At 44.2% G+C, this 19,379-nt stretch overlaps 1 protein-coding gene across 1 annotated transcript; it reads right to left on the reverse strand.

Annotated features, from left to right (window-relative positions):
• Window positions 1-405: 405 nt before the first annotated feature.
• On the reverse strand, window positions 406-16,335 carry LOC121085914 (protein argonaute-4). Its single transcript, XM_040589024.1, has 18 exons — window positions 16,098-16,335; window positions 12,961-13,126; window positions 12,128-12,248; window positions 10,892-11,073; window positions 10,355-10,491; window positions 10,131-10,265; window positions 9,867-9,954; window positions 9,303-9,450; window positions 9,102-9,221; window positions 8,750-8,878; window positions 8,454-8,587; window positions 7,481-7,665; window positions 7,017-7,176; window positions 6,116-6,431; window positions 5,735-5,869; window positions 4,834-4,935; window positions 4,410-4,609; window positions 406-4,301 (listed from the first exon to the last, which is right to left on the reverse strand). The coding sequence occupies exons 1-18, from the start codon at window positions 16,114-16,116 to the stop codon at window positions 4,193-4,195; spliced, it is 2,586 nt and encodes an 861-aa protein (XP_040444958.1). The 5' UTR covers window positions 16,117-16,335; the 3' UTR covers window positions 406-4,192.
• Window positions 16,336-19,379: the final 3,044 nt, after the last annotated feature.

Here is a 19,379-nt window from a genome sequence, read left to right on the forward strand (position 1 = left end):
TATAGCTGTCATGTTTCAGCCTTTTTCTGTCCTTACCCTGGTATTTTTAGTGGAGTACGGTTGTCTGAGGACACAACAAACCCTCACCTGAAATAGAGAAGATGAATAAGCAAACAGCTCTTTCATTTATTAATTTGGGGCTCTCTAATATAGAATCACTTCTCCAGGCAGATACAGAGTCTGTGAACACCTTGTTTTCTCTAGACATCGCTATATAATTTCTGAGAACATTAAAAAAATACGCCCGTTATTAACATCTCCCCCTGCAGTTAGCACAGCCTCCGAAAACAGATAATTTAAGCCCTCCTCTCAGGATCGCTAGAGATGTTATCCATGCATATTTCTATCCCTTTCTAAATCCTCACACATCAGAAATAAATAGGTTGTGGCAATGAGTTCCACAGGTTACACATTGTGTACAAGTTTTAATTAAAAGTTAAATAATTTAAGACATTTGTTTACAGGCAACAGTATCGGTTGCTCACTCTGTACATTGCATTTATTAGACATCAACAAGGAAAAACAGAACATTTGGCACAAGAATGCCATTTTTTTATTATTATTATTATTTTTGGACACATGAACACAAAATATCCCTGCAGGCTAAAAAAAAAAAGAAAAGAATACATTGCAAGTTGTACACGACCAGCATCTTACCGCAACATGGGGCTGCTAACCCATCCATAACAGTTTAGAAAGAGTACCTCGTATTGCTATAGACATACATCCAGTCCAAATTTAATAAAATACAATTTTTAACATTACAAGTCTAACAATATAGAAACAAAAATTACATCATAAGTCAAAATGAACAAATGCAAACATTTTACATTAAAGTTTCAGCCTCTAGACATAGAAATATGAAAATGTCAATAGCAAGGTATAAGAAAATCTCTAAGTGATATTACAAGATCTTTCCTCCAGTGCACAAGGAAAAAACCTTGTAGTTGAAACAGTATTGATACAATGCCCTCCAAACCCTGCCTTCCTAAAATGAAAGCAGAGTTACTCCCTTGCTATTGAGCAAGAAAAAATCCTACAGCACATCCACAAAGGTAGTTGGGGGGGGGGGGGGGGTAGGTTTTGTCGAACGCTGGATCTGAACAAAGGTGCCCTTTCCCATCCGAAGAGCAAAGCTGTTGATAGAGATTAAACAACTCTGACGCGTGTGTCCGGGACGAGAGACATACTGCATGAAGCACGTTTGCCTGTACATCGCCGCCTCTTACGCCCTTTGGACGCAGCTACAGGCACTACACTAAACCGTGATACTTACAACAAGAATAAATAAGCCAGGCTGTTCAAATGTTTGAGACAGGCTAACTAGTGATTGCCAGAGCTTGTTCAGAATTCAGCTGTTCACAAAGCAAGCAGAACTGGTTTGAAAATGGGATTTCTGCCCCCCCCCCCCTTTTTTTTAATTTTTTTTTTAAATGTCAACCACCCCCTTCCCCAATTCTTTAAACTTTGCTACATTTAAAATCTTTCACACCACATAGCTAAACAGTGGCCAACAGGCTTTATTTATTTAAAAAAAAAAAACAACAAAAAAGAAAACAAACAAAAAAAACCAAACCAAAACACCCTAAGAACTACATCTACAGAATGCACATCTTCCCATTGATTGACACATGCATAACGATTCAGTCAGGCCCAAGGGGTTAATCCAGATCGTCAAGCCCAACCTCCAGACTTGGACTCAGACCTACGTAGGACAGCACTGTCGAAACTCTGATCTTACTGTTACCACCACGCAACTGTCCTGAACTTCAGCGCCCTTCTCCCAGAGCCACAGCACCGCGGCCTTAGCGGCGTTTTAACACAAGATCGGGTTCACGTCCTCGCCCTGTGTCCCAGGGCCAGCCGAGGTCTAACAATCCACCTAGTCTGAGGTTAAATATTCAGTCCAGTCACAGGCAAACAAAGGAGAGGCTCTCACTTCACTCAATCTGAACTAGGAGTGCTTGGCACTGGACAACCAACTGGTGATAAAATTAAATATTTCTTATGCACCCTTGATTAAACCAGTCACATTCTTGCCTAGTGCACAAACTCAAAATAGCGATCTTTGATCCTATAAACCTAAAAAGGGTGCTCAGTTTCTTTTCAAGGTGCCGAAGTTCTCCATGTGTGTTGGGTCAGTCAGAGTTCATTCTAAAAAGGGTTTTTTTTGTATTCTCCCTGAACGAGTACTGAGAAAAGCAGCCATCTAGCTGAAGCAGCGGTCAGTCTCCCACCCACATGTCCTGATTTTATTACACAAGTGAGGTATTCTTTAAAAAAAATTAAAATAAAAAAAAAACAACTAAAAAGAATCTTTTTTTTCCCTCAATCTAAACCTGTCCACGGTATGTGCCAGGAGCAGAGTTCACTTCAGTCCCATTTTCAACAAAAATGAAAAAAATTTAAACTTAATTTAATGAGACGTACTACTTGAAAGAATATTATAAAACTGTTTGAAGACTGAGTTCAGTGTACTCTGGTACAACTGAAAAAAACCCAGCATTTAGAAATGTAAACTTCAATTTATTTACAAGCTTAAAGACCGAAGGAAACAGCATTTCATATTGCTGAAATTTTGAGGGGGCTGGTTCCTAAGCTTTGGAACAGCAGACAACTTAGCAGCAAACCCCACACAAGTATCAGAGACCACAGTGCAATCGTTGGACTTCTCAAACTTCTGTTATCAAAGTAGTGGTGTTGGCTCTCCTCAGTTTAGGAATAAGCTTTTAATCTGTGCTAACTCAAGTTAACACTAAGAGGAATCTAGTCTTAATGTACTACAGATTCCAAGACTATTCAATGAAACCAAGCCCCTGTTCTTTATTACACTGAAAAAAGCCAAGCAGATTAAAAACCCCTAATTTCTAGGCTGGGACAGAATCAGTATATGAGACTTACATTTGTTAAACATGCTGTTGAATGCAGTTGTGTGTGCAACCTAGATTCCCGGGGGGGAGGAAAAAAAAAAAAAAGTTTAAAATGCTGGTACAAGTCCTTAGGTTGCCTGTCACACAATACATTTAGACTGTACAGATTGGCAAGCCTTTCCTACATGTAACACCCAGTTTCCAAGCTTATAAAAAATGTAGACAGGACACCAACAGTGAATATAAAACAGTTAAAAATAATTCTTAAAAAAAGCATGGAAGTACGTCTTTTCTAATTAGTTTCAGAAACTGCCAAATTGTGTGTTCAGAAAACGACACGAGAATGTCGGTTAAACTCATGCACAATCCTCAGCTAGAAAATTACACTGTTAGGGGGGGCTTAAAAAACAAATATTTATTGCCAAAGTTAAACCCTCTATGAGAAAAAAGTTTTAAAATCACTTAGATTTATCAAACCACACAGCAGCATAAAGTGGGCACTTTTGTAAAAGTTTGCAAAATACCTAAAAGCTAATTTTTTTTGTTTTGTTTTTATAATTTTTAGAGGGGGAAATGATGGTTCAGTACTTGTTACGATACCATGGCAGTATTATTTGTAACCATTATAATTAAAATCTACTGACAGGCATCACTATCTGGTTATATTACACATTCACAGAACAAGAACCACCTATTTGAACTCGCAGTATAGTGCAATTGCTTTGCAGCCGAAGTCTGCAGAGATTAAAAAGATAGTTAGTAAAACTGACAAAAAACTGCAATACCTGTGAAAGTTATGTTTGTTAAAAGGCATTTACAGTAGTGAAGTCTAAAATCTCCATTAAAAAATCTATGGCCCCACACAATAGAACGATTACATTTAACCGGAGTAAAACATTTTGCCATAATACGCGTACTCACTAAGCAGTGCATGAAGACAGGGAATCAAGTCGTCATGATAAGCTAATGGGATGGGAAGATAACTTAAAAACGATAGCTAGCAAAATATTCAATAGAAACCTTTCGTGCCAAGTCCTTTAAAAATTTCAGGATGATCGGCCTTTTGCGCTTTGAGGTAAAAATTCAGTCCAATGCATCAGAAAAGACAGTCTATGAATTTCTATTACATAAAACAATGAAACAAATGGCTCAATTGTGTTGGTGCATCAGACATTGCTGTGAAGTACAGATTCAGTGCGACTGTTCAGAGCTGCTGGTAGTGGGCAGCCTGAAATCAGCTGGGCCCTAGCTATAGCAGTAGGCATTCAAAACATTTCAGGACTGCATGGGTTGTTGGTTTTGCCTCATCTTCCCAGATGCTCTCAAGCAAAATACATCGTATGCTGAGTATCGTGGTGGATCTGCACTGCCTTTGCCAAAGCCTGAGGATCACGGCCATTGCTCTGTCCTGACACGTGGCTGCCTTCAGCACTGTAAAAACGCAGACACATACAGAGAACCATGAACAGTTGGGGCAAGCCGTATGTAACTCGGGCCCAGGAGCTGGCTACCAAGACGACGAGGCACACAGTTCCTTACCTGTCATGATCCTTGTCCACAAGATGGTATCTCGCCCTAAACGCTACCAGCCTGGCATAGTACGCGGGAGCTGGAATAGAGACTGATCGCGTACACCGGACATACGTGTGACACAGCTGATACGTCAACAGCTGTAGTTCGTCTGCAGTAAAACAGTTGTCGTCCCACAAGACCTGGTAATGGGAGGGCCGGCTGGTTCCCTGCGGAGAACAGACGAACAGTCGGTTGGAGAGCACCACCAAAACCAGAGGCGGTACCCGAAGGCTGTACCTTCTACCAGTGCGCTGAGGAGCAAGTGCCAAACGGGCACTGAACTGATGCGACTGTCAAGTCTGCCAAGCTATAAATAGAAGCAACACTACTCATCGGGACAAGTGTAAGGATTTAGTCCTATGGCCTGAGCGCAGCAGAGCTGAAACATTACCTGAATTCCTGCATGGCTACAGAGGTAAAAGTCAAATTCAGAAGGATGCGTGATCGTGCTGTCCACAGTAGTGCCTGCTGGTACGTTGCCGCTCTTACCCACCTATTGAGGAAAGTTTATTATTAGCCTATGGTCTTTTTGGAAGTGACCCAAAAATGCCTCCTAAGGCAGGCTCTACTTACAAGCTGTTTGAGAACTTCCTGCTCAAAAAGGTGGAAAAATATTAAGGTCATTTACATAGGAGGAATGAAAATGTTCTCTGTGAGTTCATTTTTAGAAACTTCACCACATCCAACTGGTGTGTCATCAGAGAAAAATAAAATACTTGCCAGTACCATTAAAATTGCAGAGTGGGATAAAGCCTACACAAGTAATTCAGGATCTGAAAATGCAAGTTTTCCGAAATAAATTTATGTCATACCCTTGTTCGCACTCCCACCAGAGAGATCTGTATTTTTTAAGCAAACCTGAGATCAAGAACTTTCCTAAAGAAGGTTCCTTAGTTGACTTGTGGATTTGTGCCGTAGGCAAATCTTACAGATGCATCTGGGGACAGAACAGGCAACAAACTGAACAACCAGTTCAGTTTATAGTCAGGAATCCCAGACTATAAAAACCCAGGCTACTGCTCCAAGTACACAAATACAGGGATATAGAGTACGCCTACTCCAAAACAGGCTGGGAACAAGCTGTTCCATTTGACCGCTTGATCTAGAGCAATTACAAAAAAGGGGGAGGAACTGGTTATTTTGGTAGAGAAAGCGTGTTACTGCACAGAACTGCTACTGCTTCTACAGATTAATTCAATTTTAGTGGGCAAGATGGATACCACCCCACTTAACCAAACAGTCTTACTTTCCTGTTGCCATCACCTCCTTCTTATGTAGTCAACATTACTTGCCCTTTCAGTTTTGTCAGCACAGAATAGCCTGGTGTGATGCCTTTTCTGCACAACAATGTAGGTTATTCCAGGTCTATAATCTTCTTCCAAACTAATACAGGCCTTCCGGATTGCTATCAGTTCTGGCCAAGCTACCTAGAAGTAGAAGATTGAACTATCAGGTGCTGAATTGAATAGATAAAATATTATTTTCATTTCTATGCTTTACAAATACCACTTTGTAAGGAACACGATAGACATGATAACCATACACTGTGCCTGCTCAAGAAAACTCAATGAAACCGTTAATTATCCCCTTGACAAATGCAGTCCACGTATACATATATATATTTTCAAGGGCCAAACCCTTTTTATAAGCAACAACATGTCATTAGACAATACCTGCTTCATCTGTCCTTCTGATACTCCCCCTCTGTAGTAAATGATCCTTGTGGGCTTGAAACGAGTGGATTTGTAAAACTGGATCAATAGTTCTCGCACCATATTAGTCAGGTCCTGTATCACCTCCTGACTGTACAGCAGCTCCTGGGAGGTCTCCTGGCGCGAGGTCTGCACGCGCACCGTGGCACAGTAACGGCTAGGATGGCCATCCATGCTGCCTACCACAGCAGCGATGGAAGGCTTCTTTCCATCCCCAGCAGGAGGGTGAGTGACATCTGCTCCCAAAAAGATCACTGGCTGCTGGAACACCGATGGCCTGTATAATACAATTGAGGTTTATTAAATAATAAATAACAACAATAATAATACAAAGGAGGGGGGTGAGCAAGAGAAAAAAATAATTACAGTTAAGGTATATCCAAACCATTCAACAGAACCAAGACCTTGTCAGAATCTTTAAGGATAAAGTTATCTGCCTCTCACAGTCCAGAGGGAACAGAAAATGAAAAGGACCAAAGGCAAAGTCACAAGCATTTATCGTAAGTCACTCCTCCTCACTCGTTTTCTTTCAATTTGGAAGGAAATACAGTATGCTTAAGGAGGTAGCAAGAGGAAAAGGTTAAGACTAAACGAACACAAAGGCAGGAAAAAGAGACATGGGGAAAAAAAGCCTTTGAGAGCTTGTTTCCACACACACTGCTGGATGGCTCTAACACTAGAGATGATCCTCAGCACAGGGCTTCCTAGGCAGACTCTGAATGCAGGAGCCTCCTTCTGTTCACCTCAGACTGTGGGCATTTCTAAAGCACGCAGTATTTTGAAAGGTATCATTTTAGCGAACAAAACAAAACAAGGCTGTTTTGCTTGACAATCCAGACTACAAGGAGAGCTTTCATCTCACCTTTGATGAGGTACAAGTACATTGTTGATTCCTCCAAGCTTTGCATTTATCTTCAGACACAGGTTGGACAGCGTTTGTGGTGAGGTTTTTACCACATTCTTTACCTGAACACACTGAGTGGCCATTCCTAGAAGAGTGTCACCAACCCGCTTTACTTCAGCTGTGACAGAAAAAGAAGTTAGTGGTTCCAATACCTGAACAGTCACTAAGTAGTTCCATCTGCTTTCTCCCCCCTCCCCCCAAACGTTACTGTAATTTAGATCCTTAGAAGTTCACTGACAAAGGTTCAGTTTGCTCTTTGGTAATACAGAAGTACTCCAATCAGGCCTGACAAACCATCACCAAACCCCACTTTTAAACGGAACGTATAGCCTGCTCTGCCTCCTTCCTACTGCTGAAGCGCATAATATGATGCCCCCACTTGCTGTACAACTAATTAACACTTTACAGCCTCTTCTCCATACCGTACACAGGCGTCTTTCCAGGCAGAATCACCACGATCAGCTGCAGACCAACGTAAGTCAGTTTTAAGTGTTTAAACATGGGCTCCACACTGTCTGCACCCTGGGCGTATTTGCAGAAGCAGGGCTGGCCTTGGATCGGCATCCCCGCATCCTTGGAGATCTTGCGCAGCTGGTCAGTAAAACTCCTGTAGATGAAATACAAACTGATTTGTCCTGGATTTTCACTGTGTTTCACTTCACCATTCATTTTATCAATAAGATCTAAGCTATTCCAGCTATTTCACAGCACTTCCAATCTAACGCTAAAGTAATTATTTTTTAGCAAGTCTATCACTATAAGGAACTCACTAATACAACTCTAATTCTGTCAGAGGAAGTTTCATAAGCCTCTGTTTCTGTAATTTTAGAAGTCTTGCAGAAACAAACACACATCCGAGTAGAACATTCTGAGGCAGATTCCCAAATTAATATTGATGCTCTGGTAGATTTTTCACTCATTCACCAAACTTCTCTGAGCATTACTGCAACCAGGACTCTTGCCAAACATTTGAGTAGTTCACCCAACCTGTATCTTTAGGATTCTGTAACGTAATTTGAAGGACAAGGGAAAAAACATGGCGTATGTTGCCTGGGAGGCAGTGAAAGTTAAGGAAAAATTAGTTCAGGTTTTAGAATGAAAGACCCATCATCAGTTATTTGTAAAAACAACAGAACACGAGTGGAATGCAGCCTCCAGAGCAGGAAACACAGCCTCAGCTGTAAGGGAATTAATGCTTTTCCTAGCTGGCCAATTAGTTTATGAACTCTGTCGTAGTCTCCTCCCAAGCTGTAAATATTTAAGACACCGCAGAAGTCGTTTCCTCTTTTTACTATTAGATGCATGAAAAGCAACTCATACTGCATATCACCTTTCAGAAATATGAGGAAAATAAACCTTGAAAGAGGTATCGTGAATAAAGAAGAAAATACTTACTTTAGTAAGTCTTCCCTGCATTGTTTTTGAGGAGCAAAACAGGCAACAGCCCAAACTTTAATCTCAATGCCAGCATAGAACTGTTTCCCTCTCATGTCCCACACACCTTGGTTTGGTGTGGCCACAGTCTTGTTCTAGGTAAAAACCAAAGGCAAACTAAAAATAAAATGCTGCTTTGTTTTGAATATAGTCGAACAACGCTCATACAAAGGACACCTCAGGAGAAGATATACAAAACACTTAATGAATTTAAATAACCTCAGGACAAGGTATTTTACAAGGCATGGAAAACTCACCCTGCCTCCATACTGCAGCATTGGTGCTGGCAGAACTCGGCCTGTCAACTCTGTCATTTCATTATGGACAACAATACCAAACTCCTTCAGGTATGGATCAGGTCCACCAACCATACTGTTACTTTTCACCTGGTGACAAGGAAAGTATTTATGTAACTACACCTAATGCTTCAGGTGGCTCTGCCCTCTTTGCCATGAACAGGCTTTCTATTTAAAAGGACTGGTCTTAAAGAAGTCCAGTTTTTTAACTTCTGCAGTTCTTGGTCATTCTGTTTATCATTACGTGCACTACAGCGCTTCTGGAAGAACAGCAAGAAGTGACAAAAGTTGTTTAGCTGGACAAAACACTTACTAGTCTGCTGATTTCTTCCTGTCGGTCCGGTGCAGATCTTGCAGTTGCTTTTATCATAGTCGACGTCTGATTGTCCGTTAGCTTCTTTATACATCTCTGGCCTGCCACTATGTTACACACCTACATGGGAACAGTGAGAGATGGTGTAATACCGCCTAACAGAGGATATACCGCAATGCAAGGCAAAGTTAAGATTCTTACCTCAAGCGGTAAGTATGTGTGTTTCTGTTCCTGTCCCACTTGGAGACAGGGAAGGTGAGGATATTTTAACTGCAGACTGTACTTCTGCTTAAAATACTGAGCTACCGTACACTCCATAGCTTGCCCATTTTCCAGCTGCAGAGGAAACCTATAAAGGACATTTGTTCTGGTTAGACTTTAAGATTGTTTTTATTCAAAGGAAAAAATTGCATGGAAAATCTATTGCAGACTAGAAATGCTGGAAACATTTATTTTCCTTAGCTACTGGATCTCTCCTTTATGAAAAGGATTTTATAGACTATATACTGAATTTTTCACAGCTATTTTAAAAATTACAGCCTTTCGTAACTATATTTGAAAGCCAGGATACAGCTTCAGCTTTCCTGTGTTAAAGGAAATAAAGCAGTGGTCTAAACCCACACTATCCCTCTACTCCACTAAGAGCAGACATTCCTGTAAAGCTTCACTGCCAGAATCAACTGTTCTTGCATAAACAAGATACCTATTAGTATACCTAATAGGTTCAAGATTTTTTAAACTGTCTGAAAATGCTTGTATACATACGTCTGATGACTGGCTGGTCGCCGAGTAACGTTGCAAACCCGGTATTTTCTCTTCATCTGACCACAATGGGTAACCTCTACTTTTAGACCTGAAAACCCAACACAAAAGTCATCTAAATAAATTCAGGCACAGGAGTCGCCTTTGGGAAAGATGAAGGCAAAAAGGAATAGGCCAGCTTCCTGAGTGCCTTGCAAATTTTCATTACAACGTAATATGAGCGCGTTTCCAGTATTCTGTTGCAGCAGCTTCAGAGCAAGCCTTTACCTCTGATTTCTTTGGTAAACTTGACACGCTGGGAGTCTGTCAGAGGCTTGGTTTGTTCATTGATGTTCTGAATGTCCAAGACCTCACACATGAACTCAATGATAGGCTGGGCACGATAGAAAGCAGTTGCTGACACTAAGATAAAAAAAAAAAAGAAAAGAGGACGTTCAATTTAGAAGCAGAACGAACTCTATTACATTAGCAAGACACAATTTCCTACATACCATCGATGTTGAGCATCATGTTCCACATGGCAGGCCTGACAGACTGGTGGAATCCAAACCAGACCTCCCTGCCGCCTCCCAGGGGGTGGTAATAACCTTCAGGCGGGGAGAAAAAGGAGCGACCCACAGGAGTGTACCTGAAAAAAAAAAAAGAAAATTAATACTTCGATCATTCCTTTCCAATACGCCTTTTTTACATTCACGGCTATGGTGTTTAAAACACATTTCTACAGCACGTTAGAACAGTTAGAGCTCCCTTATGGCAAGCATACAAAGCCTTCACCGACAGCGCAGTTGGAAAGGCTACAGCAAATTCCCATTAGAAACATGACCGGCACATACAAGTCCTCAGTTCGGATCAGATTTCCCTATTCTAGTGCAAATTCGTAAGGCGGGCGTTGAATTACACAACTGCATCCCTCATCCCTTCTACATTAGCGAAGTGTAATAGCAGTAGAATAGCAGCAAGTAATAACTAATACAAACGTTAAGACAGATACAAGACAAAGCCAGTCACGAAGGCACCAAAGCACCCACCTCATGGAAGGAAGGTGCCGTGTGATTACATCAAGTGCCTGTACAGAATCTTCAGGAACTTCATTCAAGTGCCCTGCCAGAGCTTCCAGCAGCAACTGAAGGCTGACGACTGACACCCACTGAATGGATACTTTAAAAGTCTGGTCCTTCCCCTCTCCTGGAAGCGTCACCTCCATATCCACCTGACACGGTCAGAACAGAATTAAGCACAAGCTTTTGTTACGGACTGCAGACTATCGCAACACTAACCAATGTTATGTTTTTCTCCTAGGTATCCTTTGAATCTATATTTTTGACCATTAGTTTGTGCAGTTCTCTTTAAATATTAGAATTGGTTTCCTTAGGATTTTGAAAGCTTATAATTTATTCATCTGAGAAACTGCACTGAGGTATCTCTAAATGTAAATTTGAAGCAGTAATTTGTATGGTGATATCAAAGCTCTGGAAAACTGTGAGTCACCTTTTTTTTCTTTTTAAGCCAGCCAATTAATAGCAAGATGTCTTGCTAACCAAATGGGAAGGCAAGAAAAACTTTTGGTCAAAAAGAACTCATTGGGAAACACAGATGTCAAGAGTTCTAGCACAGCGCTTGAGATTATTCTCGCACACCCTCAGCCCAAAGGGTAAATGTCAACTCATTCTACGTACTCCTCATGGCACTGTACCAGCAATAACCACATCTGTGGGGAGAAGAGTAGATGGGAGTTAAGTTGTGCATCAGGACTGGTTACTATAGATGGCAAACTGTTAGAGCCAGGGTGCTGGCGAGCACGGCCCAGGACGTGAAGGGCCAGCAGCTGATCTAGTACTTGTTACAGAACGGGAGGATGTATCTCAACAGTGCAGCCAAACCAAACCAGCGTTATTTGTCATCTACAACTACTTTATCATTTAGCAACAGAACAAGGGTTAGAACAGAGAAAAGGGAAGTTTCTATCTGGGTGGAAAAAAGAAAAAAAGTATCTGCTTGCAGACAAAAGAACACAACACATTTATTCACACTATCACTGACAAATTCTCCAACTAAAGAGCTGGGAACTAGAAACCTGAAGACAACAAACTTCAGTAAAACACCGTAAGTCCCTAGAGATCCCTGACTGGCACTGCCTGTCATTTCTAAGACTGTACTAACATGTGTGACAGCATTTTGCACTTATGTCAATAAAAGAACACTTTCCAAATGACACTGCAACAGTTTTCCCACAGAAACTTTAAACTGCTTACAGTAACACTTACTCTATCCCGGCCAATAGGTAATGGGTGTGCGGTATACATGTTCCGTTTCCCATCGTATCCAGGCTGCCGATCCCCAAATATCTGCATCTTGAAATGTCTCACCATAGTATCCACCACCTCCCTACAGAAGGATTTATCGAGTTAGGTTGAAGAACAGAAAATCCAGCAACGGTCTTAAACAGTTTCTAATTCCTTTTTCACATTTTCTTAAATGAGGAAGGTATGGAAACAATGCACTGCAGCATGCACAAGTCAATACCAGGAGTTATAAAAGTCACCTCCAGATGAAGGCACCCAAGTTTCACCATACAGGTGACTATACACAAGGCAGGTATACGTACTGTCAGCAGAGATACGGCCAGAACAGGCAGTGGAATTTGAAGAGCTGTTCAAGCACAGGAGCCAATACAAACCTCTGCCTTGAGGTGAGGGGGGTGCTCTGTGGATTGATTCTACTGACAAAGCACCCACCTGTGAACCCTAAAACGTTGGCATCGATCTGCAAGTCAAATTCCCTCCCCTCAGCTGCCAACACACATTTGTATAACAGACTGTGGAACAATTATCAGGGACATTCACTTGTAGACTGTAAAATTAAAACAGCTGTAGTTCAACCCTTCATACATTTCCTAGAGCTTTCCAGATAACAGGCCAATTGCAAAACATCTTAATAAAAATAGGGAGAATATTGTATTATAGTTCACTGAAAAGCAACTGCTAACCATAGTACAAACATAAACTGGCCTTGAGCAGCTGAAGAATTTAGAGGATGTACAGCGTCCTTAAATTGAAGCATATACACTTTTTCATTTTCTTTATTAAGCAACTCATACCTGTTCACTCTTCGGGGGCGTTTTTCTGGTTTGATATCTACATCATAGTGATAAACGTCAATCTTGGGGATCTGAACCTGGAAATGATTGGCTAGGAGGCGGATGGGTTTCCCAACAGTTCCCAGGCCTGGGCGACGAGGTGGCTGGAAAAGGCTTGCCGGGGGCCCTAAGGAAATCAAGTAAATATGTATTGAGATGTAATTGATCACTCAGTGCAGTATCCTTTCAGGTGTACTTTAACTGACTTTCTGACAGGGTAGAAAGAAATCTTAAGTAGCTTTCTGAGGTCGCAAATGGAGGTGTTCCAAGTGGCTCAGCCTTCCAGCTGTTTGGAACTTCCAGGTGTAAAAAAAAAAAAAAAAAAAAGCGCATTCCCTACAGCACCTATAGGCTAGTGCCATAATTAATTCGTAAAATTTTTGTTACATTTATTCATTACTGTGGTTATGAACTTCACAGAATCCTGAGATGGAATACAACCATTTACATATTATGTATTTTTATTTAATGTAAAGATAAATATATTCCTACCACCACTCCTAAACTAGCCAATAGCCACACAAGCCACCTTTTTTCATTATTTTCCCTACAGGCTTAAAGTTCGGATGTTAAGGATTGTCGCTCTTGGCATACTTAGGACATACACCCCCAATATTTATCTGAAAATTGTATTATCTGGAAATGGGTAAGAGATATTTTTATTCTCAACTAAATTAAAAACATATTTCTATCCTGGATCTAAGCTAAAACTGTTTTGTCATTTCCTTTACATCATGAACATATCACTTTTGTTAATAGCAAAATTCTTCTCCCCTAGAGCAATTTCATCCAATTTAAAACACGAAGTAAGGAGTGAGGAAAGGTTTAGGCTTTCTCCTAAAAGAAGAGTGAGGGAGAAAGCATAAAGACAGGTCTAGACTCCTAACAGATCTGGAGACGGTAATTTATTTGGACAAAAGTAAGAGCTTCAGGAACAGTTCCAAGAGGAAATTATGAAAGGCTTGAAAAAGTACTCACATGCAAGCTAGTCGCTAGTTAAGTCTTAACTTCCTCAAAGTGTTAAGATCTGCGATACCATGTTAACCAGATTAAACAACCTTTTTTTTTTTATTAAATCTATCACAGCCTCAGTTGACACTGCACATAAAGCAAATTGAATTGGGATATTTTCATGGTTTTGTCTATGTCTACCAGTGCTTGGTATGATCCAAGTTTGTTCCCTCTGCTGCGGGGGTGGGGGTGGGGTGGGGGGGAGAAGTATTACAAGAACGCAGTAATAAACTGATCGTAAAACTTCGAGCAAATTTAGTACTGCAAGAGTGTGTCAACCTGACAGTATCTATTTAAGTCAAAGGCTCACAGTTTACACCAGGATCTAAGAGGGGCAGATAAGCTGTGGGAGGATGAAACTCATATTTGGGTGCACTTCAGGGTGAAGCAACAAACTTTAACACAAACATAAACTAAACCCAGGACCAAATCCAAGGTGCCTTCTACACTGGGCTCGTAAGCTATCCAATGGCTAGTGCACTACCAGTTAAAATTACCGATCTAACCCTAGAATATTTTTAAGCAGAAGTAATACTTAGAGCACATAAGCAGCTGCAGCCCACTTGATACGTCAGCTCCCCAATGCTGCAGTAGCAGGGTGGCTGCTGGGGCCACCGACGTCCCACACAGCACATCGCTGGCCTGACTAATTGCGATCTGTCCAGGAGGAACCCACAACACAGTAGTTAAACCGGCTGCGAGGTACAGTTAGTACTTTAAAAAAACTACAGCTGTCTTGACAAGTGTGAATCATCAAGGGCAATCAAAGTTTGCTGTGCTTATTTGGATACTAGAGAGATGATCCATTAATCCCATGCTAATTAGTCTGAAGTAAGTGCAGGCAGTGACCTCCTGCAAGAGATTAAATGACAACTATATTTACTCATTTTCCTCCCTTGGTACCGACAAGTTCTGTAAACAGGCATGGCAATGCTGACCTCGGTCAATTTTGATCAAAGGAGATAAAGCATACACCTTTTCCTTTCTAAAGTTATTTCTCAAAGGATTCCAGAGAATAAGTTAAAAACTGTTTTCCCATTTGAAGCCAGGCTGCCAGTCATGCTTATTTTACCATGATTTTTGCCTGACCAGCCTGACTAGGGTTATATATGCTATTAGGTCTTCTAGTTTCTTCAGTGTCGATTACGTACTGAGCAGCCTCCACCAAGCTGCTTCAGGCAGGCAGCAGTTTTACAACACTAAAAGAGGATCTGCCTCTACAGCTGTAAGTCGTGGGGACACCACGCTACATCATACATACATACATGCATCAGACTTTCCAGTTCAGCCCTCCACTGCCTTAAAATCTGGATTCTTCTGGAATCGCACCTCTCTGTCCATGCACATTTTCCTATCATGCCAAAATTAACGCTATTTTAATTATACAGTAGTTCGAATGGGAACTTGATGGATAAGATGCGCAGACCGTTTAAGTCAAGAGACACCTCTTGCAGCCACTTGACAGATGGATAATCACGGACACAAGTAGGAAACTGCTACGTGCAGAATACCACCGATAAAGAGAAAAAAAAGTTTGTTTAAAAAAATAAAAAACACCCTATTTTCAAGAAGGTATCAGGCAAAACAATGGCTCAACATCTAAAATAAAACTTAGGACGGCAGAGCTGACAGGGCTGAGGGGCAGGGAGCACGTGGCTGCGGACCCCCAGAGCCCCCTGAGCGCTGCCCCCGCGCCGTCCCGCCGGCTCTCGGGGGGGTGTCACCCGGTAGCCCCCCCCGCGGGAGCTCCCACCGGCGGCGGCAGCCCGGGCACACGCAAACCCCCTCGGAAAGTTGCGCGACCCGCGACAGCTCCTGCGGGCAGGGCAGCGCCCGCCGTGCCGCCCGCCGGCGGCCTGCGGTGGGGTCAGCGCGGCGCCGGGCCCGGCCCGCCACAGGCCGCGGCGACTGCCGGCCGGCCCGGCCGCGAACGCCCGAGGATGGCGGGGGCAGCCCCCGCCGCCGGCCGGGCCCGCGGCCTCCTCCCCCCCGCGCCGGCACGGCCCCGCCGCCTGACAGGGCCGGCGCTGCCCACCACCGGCCAGGCCGCGGCCGGGCCCCCGCACCGCCCCCTCCGCGCCTCTCACCGGGTCCCAGCGCCTCCATGGCGGCGGCGGCGGCCTCGCTGCGGTCCCCGCCGGCCCCGACGACCGCCCCGGGCCCCGCCGCCGGCCCCGCCGCCGCCGCCGCGTAGCGCTTGATCTCGGGAATATTGGCTCCGGGGTGGGGGCCCGGCGGGGGAACGGGGGCGGCGGCGGCGGGGCGCGGGGAGGAGGGCGGCGGGGCGCGGCGGGGAGCGGCCCCCGCGCTCCGCTTCCCCGAGCGGCGGCGCAAACAATCCCCCCGCTGCGCCGCCGCCGCCGCCGCCGCCGAGCCCGAGCCCGCGCGCGCCCCCGCCGCCGCCAGCACGCGCCGCCTCCCCCTGCGCGCGCCCCCCGCCGCCCGGGCGAGGAGGAGGAAGAGGAGGAGGAAGGAAGAGGCTGCGGCCCCTCCACGCTGCCCGGCGCCGCCGGCTCGCGCACGCGCGCCGCCCCCTGGCCGGCGGGGGCGCGCACGCCGCCCGCACCCTTTCGACGCCGGCGCGGCCCCGCGGCGGCAACAGGTGACGGTGACGGCGGCGGCTTCCCGCGCCCGGCCCCGCCCCGCGCCTGAGGGGACCCGCCGGAGGGGCCGCCCGGTAATTGCTAATGTCCCGAGCACCCGGGCACGCTCCGTGACAGCGGCCCCGCGGGTGCTCCCCAGCCCGGGCCCGGCCTGCTCCGCTCCCACCGGCCCCCGACAGCGGCAGCGCGCCCCCGCCGCCGTGAACTACCCCCTCGGTAGCTCCCCGCGGCAGCCGCGCAACGCAAACAACGATTTAAACCGCCTGAAAAACCTGCGTTTGTAGGAGTCAGGGGAGCCACCAGGCCCCTCAGGCACAAGGTGGGGCCCAGGGGGCTGGTGACCGATGGCCGCCCAGCAGCTGGTAGCCACCGGGGAGGTCACCCGGGAGCTGCCTGCGAGGCCCCGGTGGCAGGACCCCGGTTGGCACCCACCGGTTGGGTGTTTGGCTCCTGGGCCACCCCTCGCCCCTCGTCAGAGAGGAGCCCCAGGGTCAGCCAGCACTGGCAAGGGGCTGGGCTCACAGGCAACAACTTGGCCTAAAGTGTTGACTTTTTAAAAAATGAAAAAGTGCCCTTAAATAAGGGGGTCACTGATTTTTTGCTGTTTTAAGTGGCTTACGCCATCTTAGCGACCTGCTCCCTCACGCAGCCTGCGGGTTCTGTTTAGCCAACAATTCTCAGCTGACTCACAAGAAGGTCAGAAGTCAAAACATTTTATGAATAATAAATGCCGAGTCCATTTTATTTGCCTTTTTCAACCTGCAGGGTTGGTATTTTCCAAGTCGAAGCATCAAAACCCTATTTTAAAATGAAATGCAATCCAAGATTCTCATGTAATTGCCTGACAGTGGTGGATGACTACTTAGAGGGAAACACCGGTTTTACAAGACTGGTAACAAAATCCCATGACGTCTGGCCACATTTCCATGCAATCATTCAGCATATCTAGGTATAAAACCTCATATATGTAGGGCTACACAGACAGTACTTTAAAAAAACCACAGATGCAATCTCAGCCTCAAGAAACCTGCAATACAAAGGCTTGGTCCTCTAAGATGCTGAGTATGCCAACTCAGGCCTATACTTCATGCATTATAAATTCAAAAAAGTCAGCAATTAGCTTGATAAATATTACATACACATTGAGGCATCCTGACTGCCAAAGCGGTCAGAACCTTATTTCTGTGTGTAAACCCACCCTTATGTTGAGGACAGCTATGTGTTTCCCAGTGGTAAGACCTAATTTGCTTATGACGGGCTCAGTTCTGAAGGTTTGCTTCTAAACTTCTCACCTGCTAGAAATTGTAGGAGTATGGTATTGAGTGAAAAATGGATTCATAAACTAGCTTTAAAAAGAATGAATGTTTTAATATAGTACTTTATCCAGTGCTAAAAATAAGTTTTGATTTAGTTTAGAATCTCCTTAATTGCAATTTATACTGAGTCACCTATTCCATGAGGCATATGCCTTTGCATGCTAGGTATGAGTAACACAACTTCAGGTCAGAAATACCCTAATATGGCAGGTAGCTAATTGTTTTGCCACCTTTTTCTTGCCAGCTGACTCTCAGAACTATTCCTACCACAGCAATGAGATTATAGTTACAGATAATAAACTGCTAGGTTTGTTTGGGGTGTTTGGTTTGGTTTTTTTTTTTTTTACTGACAGACTACCTAGAAAGACCACCAAATTCCAGGAATTTCTAGTGTAATGACACCACGTTTTTTACACTGTGGGTTACCAGTGAGAGAACAGCATCAGGAAGCAAAGGTCTGCACGGTTACTGCTTCTTCAGCAAAGAACAGTGGTCTGCAGGAAGAGGACAGATGGCCTTAAATATTAGCTGAATGTCTTGTTTACATTTGCACAACAGTCTAAAAACTCTACGGTTTTATTTGTTCACAAAAGTGAGCACCTTTTTTAAAAGCAGGCAATGTCATTTGTTTGTTACTAAGGTTGAGGATTGCTTTTTCTCTTCTTTTCTCTGACTCCGTTTGATAGGCTAGAGACAGTATCCTAATTATATGGCCTAATAGTGGTTTTGTAGAGCCAAAATCTGCCCCCCTCATTACTAAATAGTAATTATTAGATTACTGTAGCTCCTGTAGCAGCTACAGGAAACCAGAATTGTATTGTGATGCTTGCAGTGGATTTCACTGCCATTTGCTTTTCTCACTTCCTCCACTCCAGACTTGTTGGCTATATGGGAACTATTGTAGTAGGTTAGTCCATCTGCTCCTCATCCCCCGCAGAACCGCGACTGGTACCAAACACTCCAGAATATGTTGCCTTATTTTTTTTTTCTCCTGGGCTTGCCTTCAGTAACAGCGAATTACTGCTGTTTGACTTGGAAGAAATAGCATTACTGTAGCAGTTCAAGTTCGACAAAGCAAACATAACAATGAAAAAGTGCCAAACGTCCGTAACTAGCTCAGACCAAGGTCCCCAATGCTCACCCCAGCTCACTGCTTTCCCTCAAGCTGCCAGTGGGTCACAAACACCCCTGGAAGTTCCAAGTTCTGGGGAGTGAATGAAGAGGTGACACACCCCACAGCCACTTAACCCAAAGAGTTCTATGCTTTCCTGTGACTTTTTATGGCTCTGGAGAAACTTCTTGAGCATCCGGGTTGAGGTCTGGCCTGCCGTCTGTTCCCCTTTGGCAGCACTGGGGCCCTGCGTACTGCAGGCTTGGTGGTGTTATGTGGCCACAGCACTCTGTGTGGAGCAGACCTACTTAGAGAAATGAGTCGAGGTGTGAGATGCAT

The sequence above is a fragment of the Falco naumanni genome, chromosome 3, assembly GCF_017639655.2.
Source record: "Falco naumanni isolate bFalNau1 chromosome 3, bFalNau1.pat, whole genome shotgun sequence".
Lineage (NCBI taxonomy): Eukaryota > Metazoa > Chordata > Aves > Falconiformes > Falconidae > Falco > Falco naumanni.

Coding starts and splice junctions, on each gene's coding strand:
- LOC121085914 (XM_040589024.1), bottom strand. Junction 9,955..10,130: donor GTTTACCAAAGAAATCAGAG/GTAAAGGCTTGC, acceptor TTGGGTTTTCAG/GTCTAAAAGTAGAGGTTACC. Junction 4,302..4,409: donor GTGGACAAGGATCATGACAG/GTAAGGAACTGT, acceptor GCGTTTTTACAG/TGCTGAAGGCAGCCACGTGT.